The following is a 26,627-nucleotide window of genomic DNA, read 5'->3' as shown; positions in this document are numbered from 1 at the left end:
GGTGTTTGCAAAGCAGTTGTTATCGTGATGTACCAAACAATCTAATTTGGGTAAATAGGAAGTAAAGAGAAAAACCTGGAAAGTGTTACAAACTGTGGATTGGCACAGCTATTTGGAATGAAGAATTGGTCTGTGATCACTGAAACAAGTAAGCTGGAAAATGAGGTATTAGAGAATGGTATACTTGAATTCAGGATTTGGAAGCTGTGTAGTTACTGCTAATGACAAGGTCTAGGGTAACACTTCTCTGTGAACTACAAGCATTTGGGGCAGTGTCATTGTTTTTGTGAGACTTTCTCTTTCTCTTTGATACGAGACACTCTAAGATATTTCACACTCTTGGCCTGTGGCAGTCTCTTAGCTTTGTGTCGACAAGAAAAATTCTCCACATTTCTAAATTCCCATAAAGAGGTCGTTCTGCTTGCAGTTGAGAACCTCTGGTCTCCAGTGTGTGACCAGTGGATTCAGTAGTTGTGCTGGAGAGAAGTCTTATCAGCTGGATTGTTTTTGGCGGCAAGTAATAGAATTTTTAAATAATATGGAACTCAGAGGTAGACAATTTCAGGGCTAATATTGAGGTCAACTTCTTTCTGATTTTCTTGGCTTTTTCATCTCATAGTCACACAATACTGCCAAAGTTCCAGACTTCATGTCTTCAATGTGCAAAGACAGAGAGAGAGAGAAGGTGCATTTCATTTCATGCTTCTCTTAATTAAAGGGATTGTAAAACCTTTCCCAAAAGCCCCCTAGTGAACTTCCCACATAACTCTTGATCCGTATTGGAATGTTGAGTGGGATTACACTAACTGGTTTAAATCGCTTACAGGTTTTGGTTGGGTTCCACTTTGCCTTTGCACTTTGTACCCTGATACCTAAATTTTGTTCACAATGAGTAAGAAAGGAACAGCAGTTGGGTGAAAAAAAACCCACAGCGCCTGCCGTAGGGGGTGTGTGTGCCTCAGAAACCAGAGAATTGGGTAGATTCTTTATTTTGATGTTAAAGTCACTAAAAATAATAAAAGGTGTTATGTAAGATTCTTATTTGATAAGAGAATAAGACAGGGAAGGCCGTGGAAACCACAGTGTTAGGAATGTAGGCCAAGCTGGAGTTCTTAGGGAGGAGGCCAGTGGCAGTGAGTAGCAGAAATGCTGCCCACTCCCTGTCCTGCCGTAGATGTCGGCTTCTATTAATGTCCCCTGGATGTGCCTGTACATCCCAGTTTTTTACTTAGATGTCTTAATGCCCAACTTAGATGTCTTAAAATATAAAAACAAAGGATTGTTCTTTTCACAATAGTAAATACAGAAAGGATCAATTTTTAGCCTGCTTTGAACCCAAATAAAAAGAAATGTGTGTAAGAAAGACTTACTGGCTATAGAAGATACTGATTGGATGTATAATAGAGTGTATCTTAGACCTTTAATTCAAATTAAATATTAATTGAAGATCATCCATACAAAGATAATGCTCTTATTCTCTGTACAGTTGCTAAAGACAAATTAGCAAGTCTGTGTTCTCTAAAGATCAGTCTTCTGGAATTTACAAAAAAAACTATGTAAATAACACCAACACAAAGCAATTAATAATGACAATATTATATAAATACTAACACATAAAGGATTATGGTGAGGAAGAAAATTACTGTTAGGTAACATCCCACCCTCCCCTTATAACAGAATATTTTAGGACAAAGAGTGGTTTCAATTTTTTACATAAGTTAGCTCTTTTTTCCAGTATCTTTTCATTATATCTGAGAATATGCCTCAGCAGAGGAAATGTTTCTTTAATACCTTGCATTTTTTCCAGAACTTCAAGATAATTAATCTCTATTTTAACTAAATTTATGAATCAAAGTCATCTATAGGTAGGCCTCAACTTTAATACATAAAATTTGGAAGGCCAGCGCTTTTACATATTACATTTTAACATCTCTCAACATCCCTTCCAGGGTCACTTCTTCCTGTATTATCTGACATTTACCATGTTGAGTTATCACATGGTGATTCCCTACTAGGACAAAAAGGAACTAGTTTACCGAATGGCGGCATACTCTTAAGTGTTCAAAACCAAAAATCCCACATATTAGAAACTAGATTTTTTCCTGTATATATTATAATTTTAAAGATGTGGAATAAAACTTTATGATTTAACTTAATGTGTTTACATGATTTTGTCTATGGGTAGATGTTTTAATCTATATATTTATATAAGGGTTTCTCCAGAAAGAAATATATTGCTCTTGGTTTTTTTAAATGGCCATATTTAGCACGCTATCTTTATTCTTTCTTTTAAGAGTCAACACAGACTGTCCAAGCTCTGCAGTATTCAACTGTTGATGGTCCACTAACAGCAAGCAAAGATTTAGAAATTAAAAACCTAAAAGAAGAAATTGAAAAACTAAAGAAACAAGTAACAGGTAAATATCTGTGATTTGCTATTAATTCAGTTCAGTAAATTTTTTAAAATGTTTTATTCACACACAAAACATTACTGAGTAACTGAGTAACTATTATGAAGTTTTTAAAAAAAATGTGAGTTATAAGGCAGCATTTGAAAGACAAGTAAGAATGGTTTGTGTTCTCAAGGAGCTCACATTTTGGTCTGGGAAACAGATAAAGATGGTAATACATGTAAAAATGTCTATGAGGAAACAAAGAGAGGCATATGGAAATAACACCCCTAGATTTGGGGAACAGAGATGACTTCTTTGAAAGACCTAAGTAAGTTTGGGATCCCAAGTTGGAATTCGTCTGCCAAGGTGTGTAAGTATAGGAGGATAGGTATTAGGGATGTAGAAGAAGGACCACTACAGGCAAGGAAATTGAACAAATGCAGGCATCAAGCCTTGCAAAAATGTATTTTCTTTGTAACACAATTCAAATTTTTCAGTGTACTGCTAAGATTAATTAAAATTAAATTTGACAGTTATTCTTTTTCCCGATATTCATTCATTCCATTAATTCAACAAACATTTATTGACATATCTTGATCACCTACTATGTACCAGGTTTTATTTTTGGCTCTTAGGATACAGTTCTAAACAAAATAGACAAAAATCCTTGCCCTTGTAGAATATAATAATCTGTGGATAGAGGGCAGGAAACAGACAAAAAACAATAAATACGTAACTGTGTAGATGATACAGTATGATAAAAAGTGGTAAGTGCTTAAAAATAGAACAGAATGAGGAAAATATATCAGAAGTACAAAACGAAGAATTTTACAATATTAAGTAGATGGTCAGCATGGACCTCACTGGAAAGGTGATGAGAACAAAAACTTGAAGACATTAAGGGGAGGTAGGTAGATACCTGAGGAACGTATGTTCTAGGCAGTGGGACCACCTGGTACAAAGGATAGCACATGTGTTCAGATAAAACTAGTGGGACCACCTGGTACAAAGGAATATAGCACGTGTTCAGGTAAAACTTCAGCATGGTTGAAGCAGAATGAACAAACAAGAAGAATGTAAGTAAATTAAGACATCGACCTTGCCCTAAAGGAACAAACCAACCTCTAATGGTGGGATATACTTCAGTGTTTTCTTTGGGGTGTTTTTTCCCATCTTTTTTTTTTTTTCTCCCAGTTTGTCTGTTTATATATTCACAAGCATTTATTTAACACCTTTGTGACTAAAAAAAACTAAAATATGATAGTGTTATTTCTGTTTGTTTGATAAACTAGTACATATGCTCTTAGAGATTTCCAGACTTCATTGCAATAACTCCAAGGAAAATGCCATGAATCACTGGTAGGATTTGGAGTGGAGGGATCTGCTTTAATGTATCAGCTCTCTCTCTTGTACAGGTCACTTACCTTTCATTTGGTCCCGTGTTTCCTGAACTATGATTTTAGTTACAGTATGATTTAGTTATAGTATAGTTTAGTATGATTTTAGAACTATCCTTTTGGGAGCATGCAAAGATGATTTTAGCTAGTACGCTGAAGTCATTTGAAAGTTTTGTATTTATTATAATGTGTATTAGAAAAGCAACATATCTAGTACACCAAAAGTAATATTTATGAATGTAATTGCTTGGGATATGGCAGAATTATATAATGAGTAAATAAAAATAGTCACAGAATAGGTACTGACCTGCCCAAAATCATGAAAATCATACGCCAGTAATTGCAGTTGAGAGCATTCCAACTTAGTTGTCAGAAAGGAATAATGTTTCAGTTCTTCATAATTCAAACCTCTGTCTCTGATAGTTTGAAGCTGTATATACCCCAGGAAAAGTATGTTATTAAAGTTAATCCATTCTTGTGGGTAAAGACTCATTGTAAGTAGAATATTTTGGTGAGTAGGATCTTCAGATGTGACTGACTCACTCAGGATATGTCTTAATCCTCTTACTGGAGTCCTTTATAAGAGAATGAAATTCAGACAGAGAGAAAGCCATGGAAGCAAGAAGCTGAAAGCAACTAAATCCAGAAGAGAAGGGAGAGACCAGCAGATGCTGCCATGTGCCTTGCCATGTGACAGAGGAGTCCAGGATCACTGGCAGCTGGTCTTCAGGAACAAAGCTTTGCCTAGATGATGTCTGGATTTAGACATTTTGAAGACTTCAAAACTACAAGCTTGTAAGCTAATAAATTTCCATAGTTAAAGCCAACCCATTTTATGGTATCTGCTTTGGGTAGCTTAGAAAAGTAAAATAGGTTTTGGTAGCAGGAACATGGGGTGTGGTATTGCAAATGCCAAAAATTGTAATTGGCTAAAGAGTAGAGACTGGAAGAATTGTAAGATGCTTGATAGAAAAGGTCAAGATTGCTTTGAAGTTGGGAGTGGAGGTGGGTCAAGTGGTTGAGAGCCTGCCTCCCACTGGGAGGTCCCAAGTTTGGTTCACAGTACCTCCTGAAAAAAACAAACAACAAGCAAAAACAAACACAAAAAACAACTCGGGGAAGCCATTGTGGCTCGGTGGTTGAGCATTGGCTTCCTACATGCGAAGTCCCAGGTTCAATAACTGACCCCAGCACTTCAAAAAAAAAAAGTTTGGTTTGAAGGGACTCTTGGTAGAAATGTGGTTGTTAAAGGACTGCCCAATGAAGCCTTAGACAGAAAAGATGAATTTGTCCTTTCATACTGAAAGGAAGGCAATCTTATTTTAAAGTGCTCAGGGAAGCAGACTTGGCCCAGTGGTTAGGGCGTCCGCCTACCACATGGGAGGTCCGCGGTTCAAACCCCTGGCCTCCTTGACCCGTGTGGAGCTGGCCCATGCGCAGTGCTGATGCACGCAAGGAGTGCCGTGCCACGCAGGGGTGTCCCCGCATAGGGGAGCTCCACATGCAAGGAGTGTGCCCCGTAAGGAGAGCCGCCCAGCGTGAAAGAAAGTGCAGCCTGCCCAGGAATGGCACCGCACACACGGAGAGCTGACACAACAAGATGACACAACAAAAAGAAACACAGATTCCCATGCCGCTGACAACAACAGAAGCGGACAAAGAAGAACACGCAGCAAACAAATAGACACAGAGAACAGACAACTGTGGCTGGGAGTAGGGGGGTGGAGAAATAAAATAAATCTTAAAAAATATATATATATATATATTTTAAAAAGGGCACAAATTGGCAGGGTTGACTCCTGATGTTGGCAGAAGATAGGATTTGAAAGTGCCAAGCTTCTTTATTCAGCTGAGATTTCTAAATTAAATATGTCAAGTGCTGCCTGGTTTCTCCTTGCAGCTTATAGTAAAATGGGAGAAGAAAGGAATATGCTGAGAACTGGGCTCCTGGGCACAAAGAAACCAGAAATTGATGGTTTGAAAAGTTCTTCACTTCTGGAAAAGTCGGCAGAAAATAGTGCCCTACGTGAGCACTGTTTAACAACATGGAACCAGTCAGCCTTTCAGGGCAAGCCAGGATTGGAAGTCGTTCTCCAGAAGCAGCTGTGGAAAGTCCTGCTGTCTGGTGGTTTGGATCCCTGTGTCCTGTGTGCTAAACCACAAGTTTTTTGCAAGATCTGTTTGAGTGGAACCACTGCCAGCCTGGACTAGAAGGGCCAGAAAAGGCACAGATGGAAGGAAGAGTCACGTCAAAGGCAGGACCACAGAAGCTGAGGTCTGCCCTGGGGCCTTCTAGGCCGGGAGCCACGTGTTTGGACGGAGCGAGTCTGTCCTGGAGCTTGGAAGGGTGGGCCTGCCCCGTTGTTCAGGCAGGGCTGCACCCCATGTTTCTCGGATACCGGGGGGACTGCAGAGAGGCCGCCACCCTGATGCCTGATGAGGATGGGGGCGAGGCTGGCTCTCACTCCACTGCTCGCAGCTGTTGGAGCCCCACCCTGGTGTTTGGGTGAAGCTGATAAATACCCATAGCTGAAGCCAGTGCTTTTTATGGTGTCTGCTTTTGGCACCTTGGCAAATGAAACAGTCTCTAAGGAGGGTGCTGAGCCAGATAGCCTGGAAGATTTCTACCATTCTTTACCCCAAAGATTCAGTAATGATCTGTGGCTGTGTTTTCATTTTATGATAGAGACACATTCTCCATGTCTTAGATGTCTCCATATCTATACAGGTTCACCACCTCTCCACCTGTACTGTAATTGTTTTTTTTTAAAACAAATTTTATTCATACATATTAATAAAGCATACAGTCTATCCAAAGTGTTAAATCAGTAGTATTTCGTATAAACATGTAGTTGTGCATTCATTCAGTCGTTATTAGAGCATTTTCATTATTTCAGTAATAATAATGATAAAATGCAATAAAAACTCATCACCTCTCAATTGCTCTGTACTCCCCCTGCTGCACATAGCTGCTATTCTGTTTCTCTCTAGTTTATTTGTATTTAGATTTTGTATAGGAGGAATCAAGTAATATGTAGAACTTTTTGTCCAATTTCTTTCCCTTAGTTTATTTTCTTTTTTTTTTTTAACCCTTACTGGAACATTATTAATGTATTTCTCTATACTACTGTCCATAGTTTGCTTTGGTTTTGTTTTTACCTTATACTTTTACCTTATACTAATATCTTGTAACCTTAACATACATCTATCCAGTTTTAAAGAAAAAGTCTTACATATGCAATATTACCCATATATATATTTCACATGACATTTCACGATGCAGTGCATTTTTTGCATTTTTTAGCTTTCATTCTTGTAATGTACATGACCTTAGACTTTCCCTTTCAGCAGTTGTATTCATATAATAGCACTGCTACTTACAGACACTATTATGGGCTTTCACCATTTTGTTCATTTTCAAAAATGAGCAAACAACCTTCTTATCAATTCTGCACAAATTAACTCTCAGCTTTCCATTTTATAACCTCATTCTCTTTTCTGATGACCTATATCTAGTTTTTAACTCCATGAGTTTACATAATATATTTAGTTCATAATAGTGCAATCATACAGTGTTTGTCCTTTTGTGTCTGGCTTGCTTCGCTCAACATAATGTCCTCCAGGTTCACCCGTGTTGTTGTGTGTTTCATGACTTCATTTCTTTTACAGCAGCATGATATTCCATCATGTGTATAACCACATTGTGTTTATCCATTCATCAAATGATGGACACCTGGGTTGTTCAAATCTTTTGCTAACTGTGAATAATGCCACTATGAACATCAGTGTGCAGATAACGGTTTGTGTCTGTCCTCTTAGTTCTTTTGGGTAGTCATATTGCCGGGTCCATGGCAAGTCTATATTCAACGTTCTTAGGAGCTGCCAAACAGCCCTCCACAGTGGCTGCACCATTTTACATTCCCACGAACAGCGAATAAGCGTTCCTATCTCTCCATATTCTCTCCAACACTTGTAGTTTTCTGTCTCTTCAATAGTGGCCATTCTAATAGGTGTGAAATGATTTCTCATTATAGCTTTGATTTACCTTTCCCTAATCGCTAGTGATGTTGAACATTTTTTCTTTCTTTTTTTTTTTCCCATTCGATTTCTTCTTTTCCACATATCTATTCAAGTCTTCTTCCCATTTTTCAGCCAGATAGTTTGTCTTTTTATTGTTGAGTTGTATGATCTCTTTATATAGCATTGATATTAAACCCTTACCAGATATGTGATTCCCAAATATTTTCTCCCATTGAGTTGGCTGCCTTTTCACCCCTTTGACAAAGTTTTTTGAGGTGCAAAAATGTTTAATTTTGAGGTGGTTTCATTTATCTATTTTTTCTTTTGTTGTATATGGGTTGGGTGTAAGATCCAAGAAACCATCACCTAGCACAGTATCTTGAAGATGTTTTTCTATATTTTCTTCTAGTAGTTTTATGGTCCTGGTTTTTATATTTAGGTGTTTGATCCATTTTGAGTTGTATCTTGTACAGGGAGTACAGTTCTCCCAGCACCATTTGTTGAAGAGACTGTTTTGTCCCAGTAACATGGATTTGGTAGGTGTGTCAAAAACCAGTTGACCATAAAGTTGAGGGTTTATTTCTGGACTCTCAATTCTATTCCACTGACCAATGTGTCTGTGTTTATGCCAGTATCATGCTGTTTTGACCCCCTGTCTTTGTACTCTGTTTCAGGGTTTTTCTGTTTCTGTAAAGTAGGCTGTTGGAATTTTGATTCATATTGCATTGAACCAATAAATTAGGTTGGTTACGATTGACATCTTGATATCTCATTTTCCAATCCGTGATCATGAAATGTCTTTACATTTGTATAGGTCTTCTTAGGTTTCTTTTAACAGTGTTTTGTAGTTTTTGGAATATAGGTCCTGTGCATCTTTGGTTAATTAGTTCCTAGGTATTTGAGTCTTTAGGTTGCTATTGTAAATTGAATTTTTTTCCCTGATTTCCTCCTCAGATTGTTCAGTACTAGTGTACAGAAACATTGCTGATTTTTGCAAGTTGATCTTGCATCCTGCTGTTTTGCTGAACTCATTAATATGCTCAAGTAGCCTTGTCATAGACATTTCAGAATTTTCTAAATATAAGATTATGTTATCTGTGAATAGTGAGAGTTTTACTTCTCTTTCCTATTTGACTGCCCGCCCCCCTTCCATATCTAATTGCTCTAGCTAGAACTTTTAGCACAATGTTGAATAACAGTGATGACAGTGGGCATCCTTGTCTTGTTCCCAATCTTAGAGGGAAAGCTTTCAACTTTCCCCCATTGGGTATGATGTTGGCTGTGGGATTTTCATATGTACCCTGTGTTAGTCAGAGTTCTCTAGGTAAACAGAATTGACAAAACATATCTGTAAATAGTATGAGATTTTATAAAATGTTTTTTCTGCATCAATCAAGATGATCATGTGTCTTTTTTCCCTTCAGTTTGTTAATGTGTTGTATTATATTAATTGGTTTTCTCATGTTGAACCACCCTTGCATACCAGGAGTAAATCCCATTTTGGTCGTTGTGTATAATTCTTTGGATATGCTGTTGGATTCTGTTTGCAAGTATTTTGTTGAGAATTTTTGCATCTATGTTCATTAGAGAGATTGGTCTGTAATTTTCTTGCAATATCTTTACCAGCTTTAATATTAGGGTGATGTTGGCTTCATAATATGTGTAGGGTAATTTTCCCACCTCTTCATTTTTTTGAAAATGTTTAAATAGAATTAGTATTAATTCTTTTCAAAAGCATGGAAGAATTCCTCTGTGAAGCCATCTGGTCCTGCACATTTTTCTTTGTTGAGAGATTTTTGATGTCTTTCAATCTCTTTAAATGTGATTGCTTTGTTGAGTTTCTGTATTTCTTCTGGAGTCCATGTAGACTGTGCATTTTTAGGATTTTGTTCATTTCATGTAGGTTTTCTAGTTTGTTGGCATACAGTTTCTCTTAATATCCTCTTATGATCCTTTTTATTTCTGTGGGGTCAGTCTTAACTTCCCCCCTTTCATCTGATTGTATCTATTTGCATCTTCTCTCTTTTCTTCTTTGTTAGTCTAACCAAGGGTTTGTCAATTTTATTTGATAGTCTCAAAGAAGCAGCTTTTAGTTTTGTTAATTTTTGTTTTTGTTCTCAATTTCATTTATATCTGCTCTAACCTCTACTATTTCTCTACTTCTTGCTTTGGGATTGGTTTGCGTTCTTTTTCTAGTTCCTCCAGGTGTTAAGTCAAGTCTTTGATTTTGGATTTTCTTTTTTTTTTTTTTAAAGATTTATTTATTTATTTAATCCCCTCCCCCTCCCCCGGTTGTCTGTTCTCTGTGTCTATTTGCTGCGTCTTGTTTCGTTGTCGTCAGCAGCATGGGAAGCGTGGGCAGCACCATTCCTGGGCAGGCTGCACCTTCTTTCGCGCTGGGTGGCTCTCCTTACGGGCGCACTCCTTGCGCGTGGGGCTCCCCTATGCGGGGGCACCTCTACGTGGGGCGGCACTCCTTGCGCGCATCAGCACTGTGCATGGGCCAGCTCCACACGGGTCAAGGAGGCCCGAGGTTTGAACCGCGGACCTCCCATGTGGTAGACGGATGCCCTAACCACTGGGTCAAGTCCGTTTCCCAGATTTTCTTTTTTAATATAGTCATTTATGGCAATAAATTACTTTCAAGACTGCTATGGCTGTATCCCATAAGTTTTTTTTTTTTAACACTTTTTTTTTTAAGATTTTTATTTATTTATTTATTTCCCCTCCCTCCCACCCCCGGTTGTCTGTTCTCTGTGTCTGTTTGCTGCGTCTTGTTTCTTTTTGTCCACTTCTGTTGTTGTCAGCGGCACGGGAATCTGTGTCTCTTTTTTCTTGCGTCATCTTGTTGTGTCAGCTCTCCGTGTGTACGGCACCATTCCTGGGCAGGCTGCACTTTCTTTCGCACTGGGCGGCTCCTTATGGGGTGCACTCCTTGCATGTGGGGCTCCCCAGCATGGGGACACCCCTGCGTGGCACGGCACTCCTTGTGCGCATCAGCACTGTGCATGGGCCAGCTCCACACGGGTCAAGGAGGCCCAGGGTTTGAACCGCGGACCTCCCATGTGGTAGACGGATGCCCTAACCACTGGGCCAAGTCCGCTTCCCCCCTCCCATAAGTTTTGAAAATCCTGTTCTCATTTTCATTTGTCTCAATATATGTACTGATTTCTCTTACAATTTTTTCTTTGATCTACTAATTATTTAGGAGTGTATTGTTTATCCTCCACACATTTGAGAATTTCCCCCTTTCACTCTATTATTGATTTCCAGTTTCATTCCCTTATGTTCTGAGAAGGTGTTTTGTATAATTCCAATCATTTTATTTTTATTGAGGCCTCCTTTATGACCCAATATGTGATCTATCTTGAAGAAAGATCCATGAGCACTTAAGAATCTACATCACCTTGATTTGGGGTGCAATGTGTACTGTCTATTAGGTCTAACTCACTTACTATATTGCTCAAGTTCTGTGTTTCCTTGTTGATTTCCTGTCTAGTTGTTGTATCTAATATGTGAGTGGTGTCTTTAATTCTCCAGCTATTATTGTAGAGATGTCTGTTTCTCCCTTCAGTGTTGCCAGAGTTTGCCTCGTGTATTTTGGGGAACCCAGATACTTATGATTATTAGTTCTTCCTGGCAGATTGCCCCTTTCATTCTGTATCTCTTATAATTTTTTGCATTTAAAGTCTGTTTTGTCCAATACTAGTAGGCTACATTGCTCTTTTTTGGTTACTGTTTACATGGATATCTTTTTTCAACCTTTCACTTGTAGCCAGTTTGTATATGTTGGAGAAAATATGGCGCTTACTGGGACACAGAGACCGATTGACCACAGGCAGAAAATGTATTTATAGAGAAGCTATCCCAATGGAGGGGGTCTGAAGAACAGATTTCAGCCCCCCCACCAGCATGGTGAGGGTCTGAAGAGAGACTTCAGCCACTCCTGGAAGAGGGGGATTTGGATTTATACAGAACTTTCCTAGGCGGGGAAATGATAGTTGGTGGGAGGGGGTCGAGGGTCCAAGTGAAGTGCAGGGGCCAATGGGAAGCCCTAGAGGTGGGCACTTTCCCTGACAGTGTGTTAGGGAGTTATGGTTTCTTGGAATGCTGCAGGAGCAGATGTTTCTTTGTTCTATAGGAATTTTCTCTCCCTCTGATATGTAGGTAGGGAAGGTTTCCATTTCCCTTTACTCCTGTCTCTGTGTGCTTTCTTTATTTAACCTGTGGGGAAGTGCCGTGCCCTTGGACACGTAGGCTTATGGGGGATGGGGTTAGCCTTTCCCCAGTGCATATCAGAGGAAACTGAGCTGCAGCTTGTTAATTATTGCAAACCTCTAACAGTATTCCTGGGTCTAAAGTGTGGCTTTTGTAGACATCATATGGATGGCTTCTGTTTTTTCACCCACTCTGTCAGCCTATACCTTTTGCTTTCTTTAAGTACCTGTGAGCTGGGGTTCAACCTGGGACCTGGTATGTGGGAAGCTGGTGCACAACCACTGAGCCACATTGGCATTCCTGATTTGGTTTTTTCATTTGTTTTGCTCGTCGTTTGTTTTTGTTTTTTCAAGAGTCACCAGGAACAGAACCTGGGACCTCCCATGTGGGAGGCAGACGCTCAGCTGCTTAAGCCACGTCTGCTCCCAGCCTATATCTTTTTTATTTTAAATACACTTTTTATTTTTTTAAAGGATACTTAGGTTACACACAAAAATATAAGGGATTTCCATATGCCCCACTCCCCACACCTCCCACTCTTCCCCACATTAACAACTTATTTCATTAGGTATGGTACATTTATTGCAATTGATGAGTACATTTTGCAGCATTGCCACTAAGTGTGGATTGTAGTTTACACTCTCTCCCATTCAATTCTGTAGGTTATGGCAGGATATATGATGGCCTGTATCAGTCATTGCAGTGTCATGTGGGACAATTAGAAGTCTGCAAAATGTCCCCATATTAATACCTCTTTGTCTCTCTCCCTGCCTTTAGCACCTCTGGTGACCACTGTCTCCACATCAATGATATTACTTCTTCCATGGCTAGAATACAATAATTATATAGTAGAATACCAGTAAGTCCATGCTAGTCCGTATTTTATTCCCTAATCCTGACACTTCTGGGATGGTGATGCTCATTCTACCTCTAATTGTGAGGGGCCAGTCTATATTTTTGATTGGGAAGGTTAATCCATTTATTTTCAATGATATTACCATAAATGTATTATTTACTTCCACCATTTTATTCTTTGACTTTCATATGTCATATCTTATTTTGTTTTTTTACTCTTTTGATTATCCTTTGTTAGTCTTGTCTTCTAAACTCTCTTCCAAGCCTTCTCTCCTGTTTTGTTTTTCAAGCTATAGGTCCCCCTTTAATGCTTCTGCAAAGGCAGATTCTTCTTTATGAATTCTCTTAGTTTTTTATTTGTGAATATTTTTTTAAAATATTTATTTATTATTATTATTATTTTTTAATTACATTAAAAAAATATATATGAGGTCCCATTCAACCCCACCGCCCCCGCCCCCCACTCCCCCCACAGCAACACTCTCTCCCATCATCGTGATACATCCATTGCACCTGGTAAGTTCATCTCTGAGCATCACTGCACCCCATAGTCAATGGTCCACATCATAGCCCAGACTCTCTCACGTTCCATCCAGTGGGCCCTGGGGGGATCTACAGTGTCCCGTAATTGTCCGTGAAGCACTATCCAGGACAACTCCACGTCCTGAAAACGCCTCCACATCTCATCTCTTCCTCCCGTTCCCCACACCCAGCAGCCCCCATGGCTACCGTTCCCACACCCATTCCACATTTTCTCTGTGGACATTGGATTGGTTGTGTCCATTGCACATCTATGTCAAGTGAGGGCTTAGATTCCACATGGGTACTGGATGCACTCTTCCCGCTTCTAGTTGTAGACACTCTAGGCTCCATGTTGTGGTGGTTGACCTTCTTCAACTCCATGTTAGCTAAGTGGAGTAAGTCCAATAAGTCAAAGTGTAGGAGCTGAAGTCTGTTGAGGCTCTGGGCCTGGGTGTCATATTATCAGTCCAGAGATTCAAATCCCCTACATATATCTTAAACCCAGCACCAACTAGGATTCCAATAAAGTAGCATGCAAGTCTTGTGAAAAGAGATCCCCTCTGAGTCCATTTCCATCACGCAGAAACACCAGCTCCAAAGACGGGCCATCTGTCATGGCTGTGAACCCCTTCTGCCATGACCATAGAACCCGTGGGTCTCTTTATCCCTCAAAAGAACCAATACCTGGGGTTGTATCTACCTTATCTGTCTCTTAGACTCTGTTCAGTTGTACATAGGGGTATTCCTTCTGACAACCTCCAGACTCTTTTTTAGAGACTCACAGCCTTATAATCTCATTTCTCCTTTCCATTTCCCCCTTACATTAGGTCAAACCGCTTCCCGAAGTCATGTTATTATATGTAGATAGGTATATTCTGCTGTTCCGCATTGAATCTTTAATTCAAGGTCATTTTCTAGTTGCTTCTTCAGCTGGTATGTGGTAGTGATCCCTCGGTGCCAGGGAGGCTCATCCCCGGGTGTCGTGTCCCACGCTGGGGGGAATGCATCACATCTACACGCTGAGTTTGGCTGTGAGAGTGGCCACATTTGAGTAACATGAAGGCTGTCAGGAGGAAACCCCCAGGCACAATGCTACTCTAGGCCTTGTTCTTATTGCAGGTGCATAGGCTCAAAAGTGTAGCCATTAGTATCAAGAGCCCACTGTTGGGCCCTCCTTCCTTCCTGGTTCTTGCCGTTGCACCTGGAGGATTGCCGCTGCTCTCCCAGGGCCCACAACAGTGACCCCCCCGGCCAGGAGCCCAGTACCCCCCCAGCTGTTGTTTTTAATTGTTTCCACTATGAGTATATATAGACATTACCATATACCCTGGGCATATGCCCTGTATAACTCCCTGTCAACCATATATATCCTGTCAATAACATCCCATATCAGTATTCCTCTGCTGCCATTGTTGAACCACTCTGTGATCCAAAACTTCCCGTAAAGTGAATCCCAACATAATGTCAGCTTCAGAAGAGTCTTAGATCACCAAAATTCATATATACAATATACAGTATTTCCCCAGATCCACCATAAAACCTTTTCCCTTCCACAGCAATAATCTTTTAACTTATTCATATCATATTTCCTGAAACTGATGTACAGATTCCGAAACTATAGTTTTCAAACAAAGTAACATTTGCGCTTACTATGTGGTCCATACTTTAGGTTGTACAGTTTTCTAAATTTTTTAGTTATCCTATGTTTTGTCTTATGGTTTTCATTATTAGTCTTTCGTCCCCTATATGTTTTTGGTGTAGTATTAGCTGTTTTATATTCATCCTCGTGTACTCTCACATAACTCCTCTTTTGCCCCCTTATTTACCTTTGTTCCATCCATTGCACGTCCATTTTCCCCTCCCCTTAGGGCCCACAACGCCTGCCAATCTAATGCCCTGGGAGCCGTCCTTTCTCATGAGAGATACAGTTCTCTCTATTCGACGGCATTAGTCTTCCCCAGGATATGGGTCCACCCCACCCAATGGTAGAACCCACCTTGGCAAAATGAGCCTTCAGCTATTCCCTCCGGAGTCCTCCCGCATCAGACCATACCCCCTGAGCATCCTAACCAGGTAACCCTCCTACTTATACTTTGATACGTTTTACTCAACATTTAGTTCTCAATGAACTTCTGGCACTCTTCCATGTTTGTATGTTGCCCCTCCCTCCCACCTATTTCTTGGACCATATTACCCCTCTTCCCATCCCCAGCCCCCCTCAAACCCAGAAAACCCCACCCGAAGGTAACCCCTTGCCCCCATTTTGTCCCTTCTTTGTGCTCATACTTACCCCCAGCTCATCACAGATTCCACCCCTACAGACATTAACTCACATCCTTCCTCCACCCCCTGATTTCCAGTAAGCCACTTTTCCAGACTCTAGCTCTCTGAGGCAGTTAACTTATTTCATATCATTGAGGTCATATAGTATTTGTCCTTCAATGCCTGGGTTGCTTCACTCAACATAAGATTCTCAAGGTTCATCCATGTTATCACGTGCGATTGTAGTGTATTGGTTCTTACAGCTGAGTAGTATTCCATTGTGTGTATATACCACATTTTATTGATCCACTCATCTGTTGATGGACTTTTGGATTGATTCCAACTTTTGGCGATGGTGAACAATGCTGCTATGAACATTGGTGTACATATATCGGTTTGTGTCCTTGTTTTCAGATCTGATGGGTATATACCCAGCATTGGTATTGCTGGGTCATATGGCAAATCTATGGATAATTTTTTGAGAAACTGCCAAACTGTCCTCCAGAATGGTTGGATCCTTCTGCATTCCCACCAGCAATGGATGAGTGTTCCCCTTTCTTCACCTCCTCTCCAGCATTTGTATTCTACTGTTTTTTTCATGGCTGCCAATCTTATGGGAGTAAGATGGTATCTCATTGTAGTTTTGATTTGCATTTCCCTGATAGCTAGGGATTTGGAGCATTTTTTCATGTGCTTTTTAGCCATTTGTATTTCTTCTTTGGAGAAGTGTCTGTTTAAATCTTTTTCCCATTTTTTAAATGGGTTGTTTATCTTTTTGTTTTCGAGATCTATGAGTTCTTTATATATGCAAGTTATAAGTCTCTTATCAGATATATGGTTGCCAAATATTTTCTCCCATTGTGTGGGTTCCCTTTTTACTTTCTTGACAAACTCCTTTGAGGTGCAGAAGGCTTTAATTTTGAGGTAGTCCCATTTATCTATTTGTTCTTTTGCTGCTCGTGCTTTTGGTGTGATATTCATGAAGCCATTTCCTATTACAAGGTCCTGTAGATGTTTCCCTACACTGCTTTCTAAGGTCTTTATGGTCTTGGCTCTTATATTTAGGTCTTTGATCCATCTTGAGTTGATCTTTGTATAAGGTGTGAGATGGTAATCCTCTTTCATTCTTCTACATATAGCTATCCAGTTCTCCAGGCACCATTTGTTGAATAGGCCATTCTCTCCCAGTTGAGAGGGTTTGGTGGCTTTATCCAATATTATATGGCTATATACATGAGGTTCTATATCTGAACTTTCAATTCGATTCCATTGGTCTGTGTGTCTCTCCTTATGCCAGTACCATGCTGTTTTCACTACTGTAGCTTTGTAGTATGTTTTGAAGTCAGGAAGTGTGATTCCTCCTATTTCGTTTTTCTTTTTCAATATGTCTTTGGCTATTCGGGGCCTCTTTTTATTCCAAATAAATTTCATAGTTAGTTTTTCTAGTTCCTTAAAGAAGGCTGTGTTGATTTTTATTGGGATTGCATTGAATGTGTAGATCAGTTTTGGTAGGATAGACATCTTAATAATATTCAGTCTTCCTATCCATGAACAGGGAATATTCTTCCATTTATTTAGGTCTTCTTTGATTTCCTTGAACAATCTTGTATAGTTCTCGATGTATAAGTTTTTTAAACTCTTTAGTTAAATTTATTCCTAAGTATTTGATTTTTTTATTTACTATTGTGAATGGTATTTGTTTCTTGATTTCCTCCTGATCTTGCTCATTATTGGTGTATAGAAATGCTACTGATTTTTGCGCATTGATCTTATAACCTGCGACTTTGCTAAACTCATTTATGAGTTCTAGGAGCTTTGTTGTAGATCTCTCAGGGTTTTCTATATATAGGATCATGTCATCTGTAAATAATGAAATTTTGACTTCTTCCCTTCCAATTTGAATGCCTTTTATATCTGGTTCTTGTCTCAGTGCTCGAGCCAGTACTTCCAAGACAATGTTAAATAGGAGCGGAGACAATGGGCATCCTTGTCTTGTTCCTGATTTTAGAGGGAAGGATTTCAGGATTTTGCCATTGTAAACAATGTTGGCTTTAGGTTTTTCATATATACTCTTTATCATGTTCAAAAAGTTTCCTTGTATTCCGATCTTTTGGAGTGTTTTTATCAGGAAGGGGTGCTGTATTTTGTCAAATGCCTTTTCTGCATCTATAGATATAATCATGTGGTTTTTTTCTCTCAATCTGTTTATATGGTGTATTACATTGATTGATTTTCTTATGTTGAACCATCCTTGCATACCTGGAATAAATCCCACTTGGTCATGGTGTATAATTCGTTTAATGTGTTGTTGAATACGATTAGCAAGTATTTTGTTAAGTATTTTTGCGTCTAGGTTCATTAGAGAAATTGGTGTGTAATTTTCCTTTCTTGTGGTGTCTTTGTTTGGCTTTGGTACTAGGGTAATGTTGGCATCATAGAAGGAATTAGGCAGTGTTCCTTCTGTTTCGATTTTTTGGAATAGTTTCAACAGGATTGGTGTTAGTTCTTTCCGGAATGTTTTGTAGAATTCACCTGTGAAGCCGTCTGGCCCTGGGCTCTTCTTAGTTGGGAGATTTTTAATGACTGATTCTATCTCTTTGCTTGTGATTGGTTTGTTAAGATCATCAATTTCTTCTTTCGTCAGTATGGGCTGCTTATGTATTTCTAGGAATTTGTCCATTTCCTCTAAATTGTCATTTTTGTTGGAATATAGTTTTTCAAAGTATTCTTTTATGATAGTCTTTATTTCTGTGGGGTCAGTGGTGATTTCACCTTTCTCATGTCTTATTTTGTGTATTTGCATCTTTTCTCTTTTTTTCTTTGTTAGTCTCGCTAAAGGTTTGTCAATTTTGTTGATCTTCTCAAAAAACCAGCTCTTGGTCTTGTTTATGTTTTCAAGTGCTTTCTTATTTTCTATTTCATTTAGTTCTGCTCTTATCTTTGTTATTTCCTTCCTTCTTCTTCCTGTTGGGTTACTTTGTTGTTGTTTTTCTAATTCCTTCAAATGTGCAGTTAATTCTTCAATTTCTGCTCTTTCTTCTTTTTTGATATATGAATTTATGGCTATAAATTTCCCTCTCAGTACCGCTTTTGCTGCATCCCATAAATTTTGGTATGTTGTGTTATCATTATCATTTGTTTCAAGGTAGTCATTGATTTCTTTTGAGATTTCCTCTTTGACCCACTGTTTTTCTAAGAGTGTGCTGTTTAATTTCCAAATTGTCATGTGAAGTCTGGGTCTCTGTCCCTTGCAAATTTCCAGCTTGACTCCACTGTGGTCAGAGATATTGTTTTGTATGATTTCGATCTTTCTGAATTCCTTAAGCCTTTCTTTGTGGCCTAGCATATGGTCAATCTTGGAGAATGTTCCATGTGCGTTTGAGAAAAATGTATATCCTGCTGTGTTTGGGTGTAATGATCTATATATGTCTATTAGATCCAGCTCTTCTAATATACTGTTCAAATGTTTTGTTTCTTTAGTGATTCTCTTTTGAGATGTTCTGTCCAGAGTTGATAGTGGTGTATTAAATTCCCCCACTATAATTGTAGATGCATCTATTCTTTCACTTAGTTTTTCCAGCGTTTGCCTCACATATTTAGAGGCGCCCTTGTTAGGAGCATAAATATTTATGATTGTTCGATCTTCTTGACAAATTGTCCCTTTCACTAAAATATAGTATCCTTCTTTGTCTCTCACAATTGTTTCGCATTTAAAGTCTTATTTTGTCTGATATTAATATAGCTACTCCTGCCTTTTTTTGGTTGTTGTTTGCTTGTATGATTGTTTTCCAGCCGTTCACTTTCAACCTCCATGAGTCTCTGGGTCTAAGATGTGTCTCTTGTAGGCAGCATATAGATGGGTCGTATTTCCTTATCCAGTGTCCCAGTCTGAATCTTTTGATAGGTGAGTTTAATCCGTTGACATTCAGTGTTATTACGTTTAGAGAGTTATTTATGGTAGCCATATTTTGGTTGGATTTGTGTTTGTTATATTTTGTTTGTATTATTTTATTTTCCCCTTCTATTTTTGTCTTTCTTGTTGCTTTTACACTCTCCTCCATCTCTGACTGTCCTGTTTTTTCCTTTCTTCCTGCAGAATTCCCTTAAGAATTTCTTGAAGGGGAGGTTTCTTGTTGATATACTCTTTCAGTTTCTGTTTATCTGTGAATATTTTGAACTCTCCATCATTTTTGAATGCTAGTTTAGCTGGATAGAGTATTCTTGGTTGGAAATTTTTTTCCTTTAGTACCTTGACTATATCATACCACTGCCTTCTTGCCTCCATCGTTTCAGATGAGAAATCAGCACTTAATCTTATGGAGTTTCCCTTGTATGTGATGGTTTTCTTTTCTCTTGCTGCTTTTAGAATTTTTTCTTTGTCTTGAGCATTGGATAATTTGACAAGTATATGTCTTGGGGTGGGCCTGTTGGGGTTTATGACCAGTGGAGTGCGCTGTGCTTCTTGGATATGTACATCTGTCTCTTTCAGTAGATTTGGGAAGTTTTCATTCATTATTTCCTGCAACACTCCTTCTGACCCCTTTCCCTTCTCTTCTCCTTCTGGAATGCCTATAATACGTATGTTTGAGCGTTTTGCGTTATCATTCAGGTCCCTAAGTCCTATCTGGATTTTTTCTACCTTTTTATTGACCACTTCTACTATCTGTTTGATTTCCAATGCACTGTCTTCCACATCACTAATTCTCTGCTCTGCCTCTTCTAGTCTGCTGATATTTGCTGCAAGTGTATCTTTGATTTCTTGAATTGTGGTGTTCATTTCCATCATATCTGTTATTTTTTTGCGCATGTCTGCAATTTCCCCTCCAAGTGTTGTCTTCACGCTGTTAACCTCTTTCATTACTTCATCAAATTTGTCGGTGATAAATGTTCTGAGATCTTTCATTGCTTGTGCGAAGTCCTGCCCCCCTTCCTGATTTTCAGTTTGTTGATTGGATTCAGCCATGTTTTCCTGATTACTGGTTTGGTTTGTAGATTTTTGTTGCTGTCTTGTCAACATTTTTTCTTGACGGGTTTAATCAGTTCCTTAGCTTCTTTGTCTAGTCTTGGAGATTAATTAGCTATTGTTTTTGCGTAAGTGTTATATCTTCTCTTTGTCACTTTGTTCTTCTTATTCCAATTTCTTATTGCTAGTTAAGCTCACTTTAAAGGAAAGTATTAGTGCTGGGGAAAGTCAATTGTGTAAGGAAGGAAAAAGTGTGAAGTAGTATTGGTGATATATGTTTACAAAGCAACAATATGAGTTCTGGGAGGATGGAGGTTAGATCATGTAAATTGTGTAGAGTTATAGTAGTAGGAAAGTACATATAATGAGGTAGACGACTGAATATGGGAGGAATGTGGTACGTACTAAGAGGCTATTGTTTTCGTGAGAGAGGGAAAGAGAAAAGAAAGGTAATAGTTTCAGGGACGAATACCAGACGGAAAACTAAACAAAGGTATTAGAAATTAAGAGTTAGACACTTTGTGGATCAAAGAAAGGGAGATGGAATATAGGAGAGATAGCAGATGGTGGAGGATATCAAGTTGTAGGGGAAAGGGGATAGTGTAGATAGGCTAAATCTATTCACAGAGAAATGAGGCAGTGGAGGGTGAGGAAACCCAGCAAATGTGAGGTATTTCCTGTAGGACCTATTGTATTGTTAAGGTAAAATAGTATAAGAAGAATATTGGGGACAAGAAAGAGAGGATTGAAAAAAAAAAAAAAAAGAACAACAAGAACAACAACAATAACAAAAAAATTAAAAAAAAAACAAAAACCAAAGAACAGAAACCCCGCCACCAGGCTCGGCTGGGCTCAGCTGGGCTCCGGTCCCCCGCCCGCCGCCCGCCGCCCGCCGCGGTTCGGCTGGGCTCGGCTGGGCTCGGCCGGGCTCGGCTTTCCCGCCCGCCGCCCGGCGCGGCGCAGCGCGGCTCGGCTCTCCCGCTCGCGGTGCGGCGCGGCTGGACTCGGCCGAGCTCAGCCGGGCTCCGCCCCCCCGCCCGCCGCGGCTCAGCCGGGCTCGGCCGGACTCGGCTACCCTGGCCGCCGCCCACCGGGGCTCCGCGCGGTGCTAGCTGCCTCGGCTCCGCCTACCCAAGGAGGGAATCCTCCACACGTAGCTGGGATCTCCGTGTATATTTCACAGACGGATCCTCTCTGTTACCTTCCCTCCAAATCGATGTCCATACACCTCCGGACCAGGAAAAATCCCGAAACAGCCGGTCCCAAAGAGTCTCCGACGCCTCCCAGCCGATTCCCCCCAGGAGCTAGTAACCGGGAAGTTCACTCAGCCGCCATCTTGCCTCCCCCTCCTGAAAAGTCCCAATTTATATCTTATAGACCACTCCTTTCCGTTACCTTCCCACCAAATCGATGTCCAGACACTTCCTGCCCTGAAAAAATCCTGAAAAAGCCTGGTCCCGGAGAACCTCCAGCGGTGCCCAGCTGCCTCTTCCCAGGAGAGACGGCAAGGCAAGCTCACTCAGCCACCATCTTGCCGGAAGTCTCTATTTGTGAATATTTTAAGCTCACCTTTATACTTAAAGGACAATTTTACTGGATAATAAATTCTTAGCTGGCAGTTTTTCTCTCAGTATTCTAATTTTATCATAACACTGTCTTTTCACCTCCATCATTTCTGATAAGAAACTGCACTCAATCTTACTAGGCATCCCTTATATGTGATGGTTGCTTCTCCATTGCTGCTCTCTGAGTTTTCTCTTTATCTTTGGCATTTGGAATTCTGAGAAGTATATGTCTTGGAGTAGGTCTATTCAGATTTGTTTTGATTGGGGTGTACCACACTCCTTGGACATGCACTTCTGGTAAGATGGTAGATTAGAGAGAGACAGAACTCACCTCTCCCCCAGAAAAATAGCTAGAGGACAGGCAGAAATGGCCTGCAAAAAGTGTTCTAGGGTTAGGACACCAGGGGAAGGCAGGATACCACTCAGACAGAGAGTGGCACAGGACAGAAGTCTGGACAGAAGGCATTTCTCTTCAGATCCCAAATCTCGGGGTAATATATCCCTACAGGGCCCCAAACAAAGGAGCAATTGGAAATGGTTGCCTTGAGGTGAATGACTATCAATTGGGTAACAAATACTTAGCAACTCAGGCGGTTTACAGTTCTTTGCTTTCAGCAAGATTAAAGTAGAGCTTGTGTGAGTTATACATATCATTAAAACTTTTTATTGCCAGATGACTCTGACACATAACTCAGAATTCAAAGAATTAAGTGAATTTGCTAATAAAATTCCTTCCATTCCCTTCACGTAGTTTATCAAAATGCTTAGTAGGGTTTGTTTCTATTTTAAAAAAAAAGAAGAAAAATACAAGTAAAATTGAGTTGTCTCATTCTCACTGAATCAATAAGTAATCATAGCTATGTGAACAAACATTTTTAAAGGCCCAACATACCTCATTAAGAGATTTATTTTCACAGTTTCACTTTTTTCTTTAATAATTATTTTCACATTTTCTAATATATTGATTCAGTCAACACCATGTAATATTTATAATGATAATTCAATCCAGAAGAAATATTTAACTACCTTGAGCCCTTTGGCCCTATTTTTGTTGTGGAGAAGCATGATAGGATGATTAATAAAATACTTTTAAGCATAAAAATGTATCGCATTAGGATAAAATTCTAATTTTCAAGTATGAAGTATAAATGCAAAGAGAGGGAAGCAGATTTGGCCCAACAGATAGGGCGTCCACCTACCACATGGAAGGTCCAAGGTTCAAACCCTGGGCCTCCTTGATCATGTGCAGCTAGCCCATGCGCAGTGCTGATGCACGCAAGGAGTGCCCTGCCACGCAGGGGTGTCCCCCGTGTAGGGGAGCCCCACGCGCAAGGAGTGCGCCCCGTAAGGAGAGCCGCCCAGTGCGAAAGAAAGTGCAGCCTGCCCAGGAATGGCGCCACCCACACGGAGAGCTGACACAGCAAGATGACGCAACAAAAAGAAACACAGATTCCCGTGCCGCTGACAAGAATACAAGCGAACACAAAAGAACACACAGCGGATGGATACAGAGAGCAGACGTTGGGGGTGGGGCAGGGAAGGGGATAGAAATAAATTTAAGAAAACGCAAGGAGAAAAGGAAACAGTTCATCTGACTTTCTAAAAAAGAGCTTGTTGATACTTATTTTTAAATACTTGAAAAGAGCAATATCACAATTTCGTTTTAAATATCAGAATATACAAGTAGACTGGAAATCATATCCATTACATTATTTCCAGTCATGAAAAATTTTTAGATGTCAGCTTAAAAATGGGCGAGGGGTACATAGTTTTTCAAAATGTTCTCAGGATATGCAAGCAAAAATGACAGCTGCCTTTAAAAATCTATAATGGTAGTGATTACGATCATTTATATTAGTATAATAAATGTTTATATATACTTGCTATTGCTCATGTACTTCTGTAAATGAATTTTATGTATGGAATATATTAATGACTAAAGCAGCATTATAAGGAATATGCCATTATCCCTCTGTTATAGATGAGAAACCCCAGGCAAGAGTTTTAAAATGACGACTTGTTATATATATATAAAGTTAAATAGACACTTTTTTGCAATCCTCTATGCTAGGTTACTCTTACCTTTCAGAGATGTAACTTACCTTCTCTTGCAAAATTCTTAGATTCCATTATTCCCATTTTAAGTACAAGGAGAGCAGACTTGGAGAAGTTAGCATTTGCTCAAGCTTACCAGGCTAATTAGTGTTAGATTTAGGACTCGGCTTAGGTCTTTTGTCTCCCAGTCCATTCTTAGGTCAGCTTCACTGTGCTGCTATGTTTATAGCTATATTTAATGTGTTACCTGTAATACAATAGGCCTTGGTACAATAGGATATAAGTCTAAAGAAAGCCTGTTTTGCCTTTTATAATGCAAGAAATAGAATAGTGAGAAGAAGAAACATTTTATAACTAGGTCTGCGTTTTCAAACAAAATCCCTATCCTCACAGAGTTTATATTTCATTGTAGAGAAGCATATGATAAAAATAAATATGCAAAATATACTGTGAGATAAACGATATGAAGAAAAATAAAGTGAAAGGAGCTAGAGATGTAGAAGAAGGTACTATTTTAGCTAGGATATTCAGCATTTTCCAGAAATGCATTTATAGGCAAAAATAAGTACAGGAAAAGGAATACTCTGATCCAGGACCTCTAATATAAAGAGTACCATTTAAAATGTCTCATTAATTCTTTGCTTATGGTAAGGACATATGTACATCTTAAATTTAAGCGTAATTTATGAATGGCATTTCTTTTAAAATTGTTTATTAGAGAAGTTGTTTACAGAAAATTATGCAGAAACTATGTGGTTTCCATATACTCTGCTCATTCACAGTTTTCCCTATTATTAACATTTTTCATTACAGTGATAACTTTTGTGAAAACTGGTGAAACAATATTATAATTGGACTATTAATTATAGTCCTTAGTTTATACTAGGCTTCACTGTTTGTGTTCTGCAATCCTATGGTTTTTTGTTTTTGATTTTATTTTAAATTAATTTATTGAAGATAGCATTCATACATAAACATACAAAGAAAGTAAGTATATAATAATAGTTTTGAACTTACGAAACAAACATATATAACATCATACAGGACTCTCATAACTCACCCTACCACCAATAACTTGCATTGTTGTTAAACCTTTTTAACTAATGATTAAAGAGCTTTGTCAAAATGTTACTACTAACCAAAGTCTTTTTCCCCCAACCAACCCTATTATTATTATCTTTATGTCATTTATACATGAACATACATAAACAATTAAGTGTATAGTAAAAGTTGTGAACTTACAAACCAGACATGCATAACATCATACAGGGGTCCCATACATCAACCCTCCACTAACACCTTGCATTGTCATGAGACGTTTGTTACAAATTATGAAAGAATATTGGCAAAATCTTACTACTAATCATAGTCCTTACCTTACATTTGGTGTGTTTTTCCCCCAACCCATCCTGTTATTACTTTTTAGTATATTTTTTATGACAGAAGTTGTAAGCTTATAAAACAATCATGCACATGTGCTGAATTCCCAAACAACACCCCTCAATCAACATACCACAATGTGATGGAACATTTGCTACAGATAAGATAGTATCATCTGATTGTTACCATGTCAGTGTACATTTGGCTCACATTTTCCGTATTGCCTCATTATCAACATAGTACATCTTTTGCATAGATGCAAGAATATTATATTATTACTGCTAACCACAGTCCATAGGTCACTCCAGCTGTGTTTTCCCATGCTTCTCCACATTCCCAACACCCTGCAGTAGTAGTGATGTACATTTCCTCTCTCTCAGAAAGGACGCTCTTGCATCTGTACGATCAACCACAATTCTCATCCACCTCTTGGTTTACTGTGCTATTCAGTTCCTAGATTATTCTCCAGCATTCTGTCATTTGGCATTTACATACCTAGATTACCATTTTCAGTCACATCCCCATTTATGAACTAGCTGTTATCACTGTGTATTACCATCCGCCCTATACATTTCCATAATTTTACGTAAAGCTAATTAAAACTTCTACATACATTAACATCAGTAGTCCACTCAGTCCTCCTCTAATCTCCTTTAAGAATCCACCACCTACCACCAGGTCTTGGAGATATTTTCCTATAATTTTTTTCTAGAAGTTTTATGGTTCCTGCTTTTATTTTTAGGTTTTTAATCCATTTTGAGATACTTTTTGGATAAGGTGTGAGATAGAGGTCCTCTTTCCTTCTTTCAGCTATCGATATCCAATTCTTTCAGCACCATTTGTTGAATGGATTGTTCTACCTGAGCTGTGTGAGTTTGACAGGCTAGTCAAAAATCACTTGACCATACCTGTGAGGGTCTGTTTCTGAACCATAAATTTGGTTCTGCTGGTTTATTGTGTCTGTCTTTAGGCCAGTACCATGCTATTTATACCACTA

The 26,627-nt window shown here is 39.1% G+C and overlaps 1 protein-coding gene across 12 annotated transcripts in view; it reads left to right on the top strand.

Annotated features, from left to right (window-relative positions):
• CDC42BPA (CDC42 binding protein kinase alpha) overlaps positions 1–26,627 on the top strand; it is a 382,935-nt gene that overhangs the window by 199,694 nt on the left and 156,614 nt on the right. For all 12 annotated transcript variants that reach the window (XR_011645344.1, XR_011645345.1, XM_058309378.2 and 9 more), the window contains one exon: positions 2,295–2,417. Coding sequence is in view for 10 of the 12 variants with exons in the window: in XM_058309378.2 (XP_058165361.1) it covers positions 2,295–2,417 (123 nt within the window). In the remaining 2 variants the exon portion in view is untranslated. The remainder of the gene's footprint in view (positions 1–2,294; positions 2,418–26,627) is intronic.

This window comes from Dasypus novemcinctus, chromosome 13, assembly GCF_030445035.2.
Source record: "Dasypus novemcinctus isolate mDasNov1 chromosome 13, mDasNov1.1.hap2, whole genome shotgun sequence".
NCBI lineage: Eukaryota > Metazoa > Chordata > Mammalia > Cingulata > Dasypodidae > Dasypus > Dasypus novemcinctus.
This window is presented reverse-complemented; position numbering and strand designations above follow the sequence as displayed.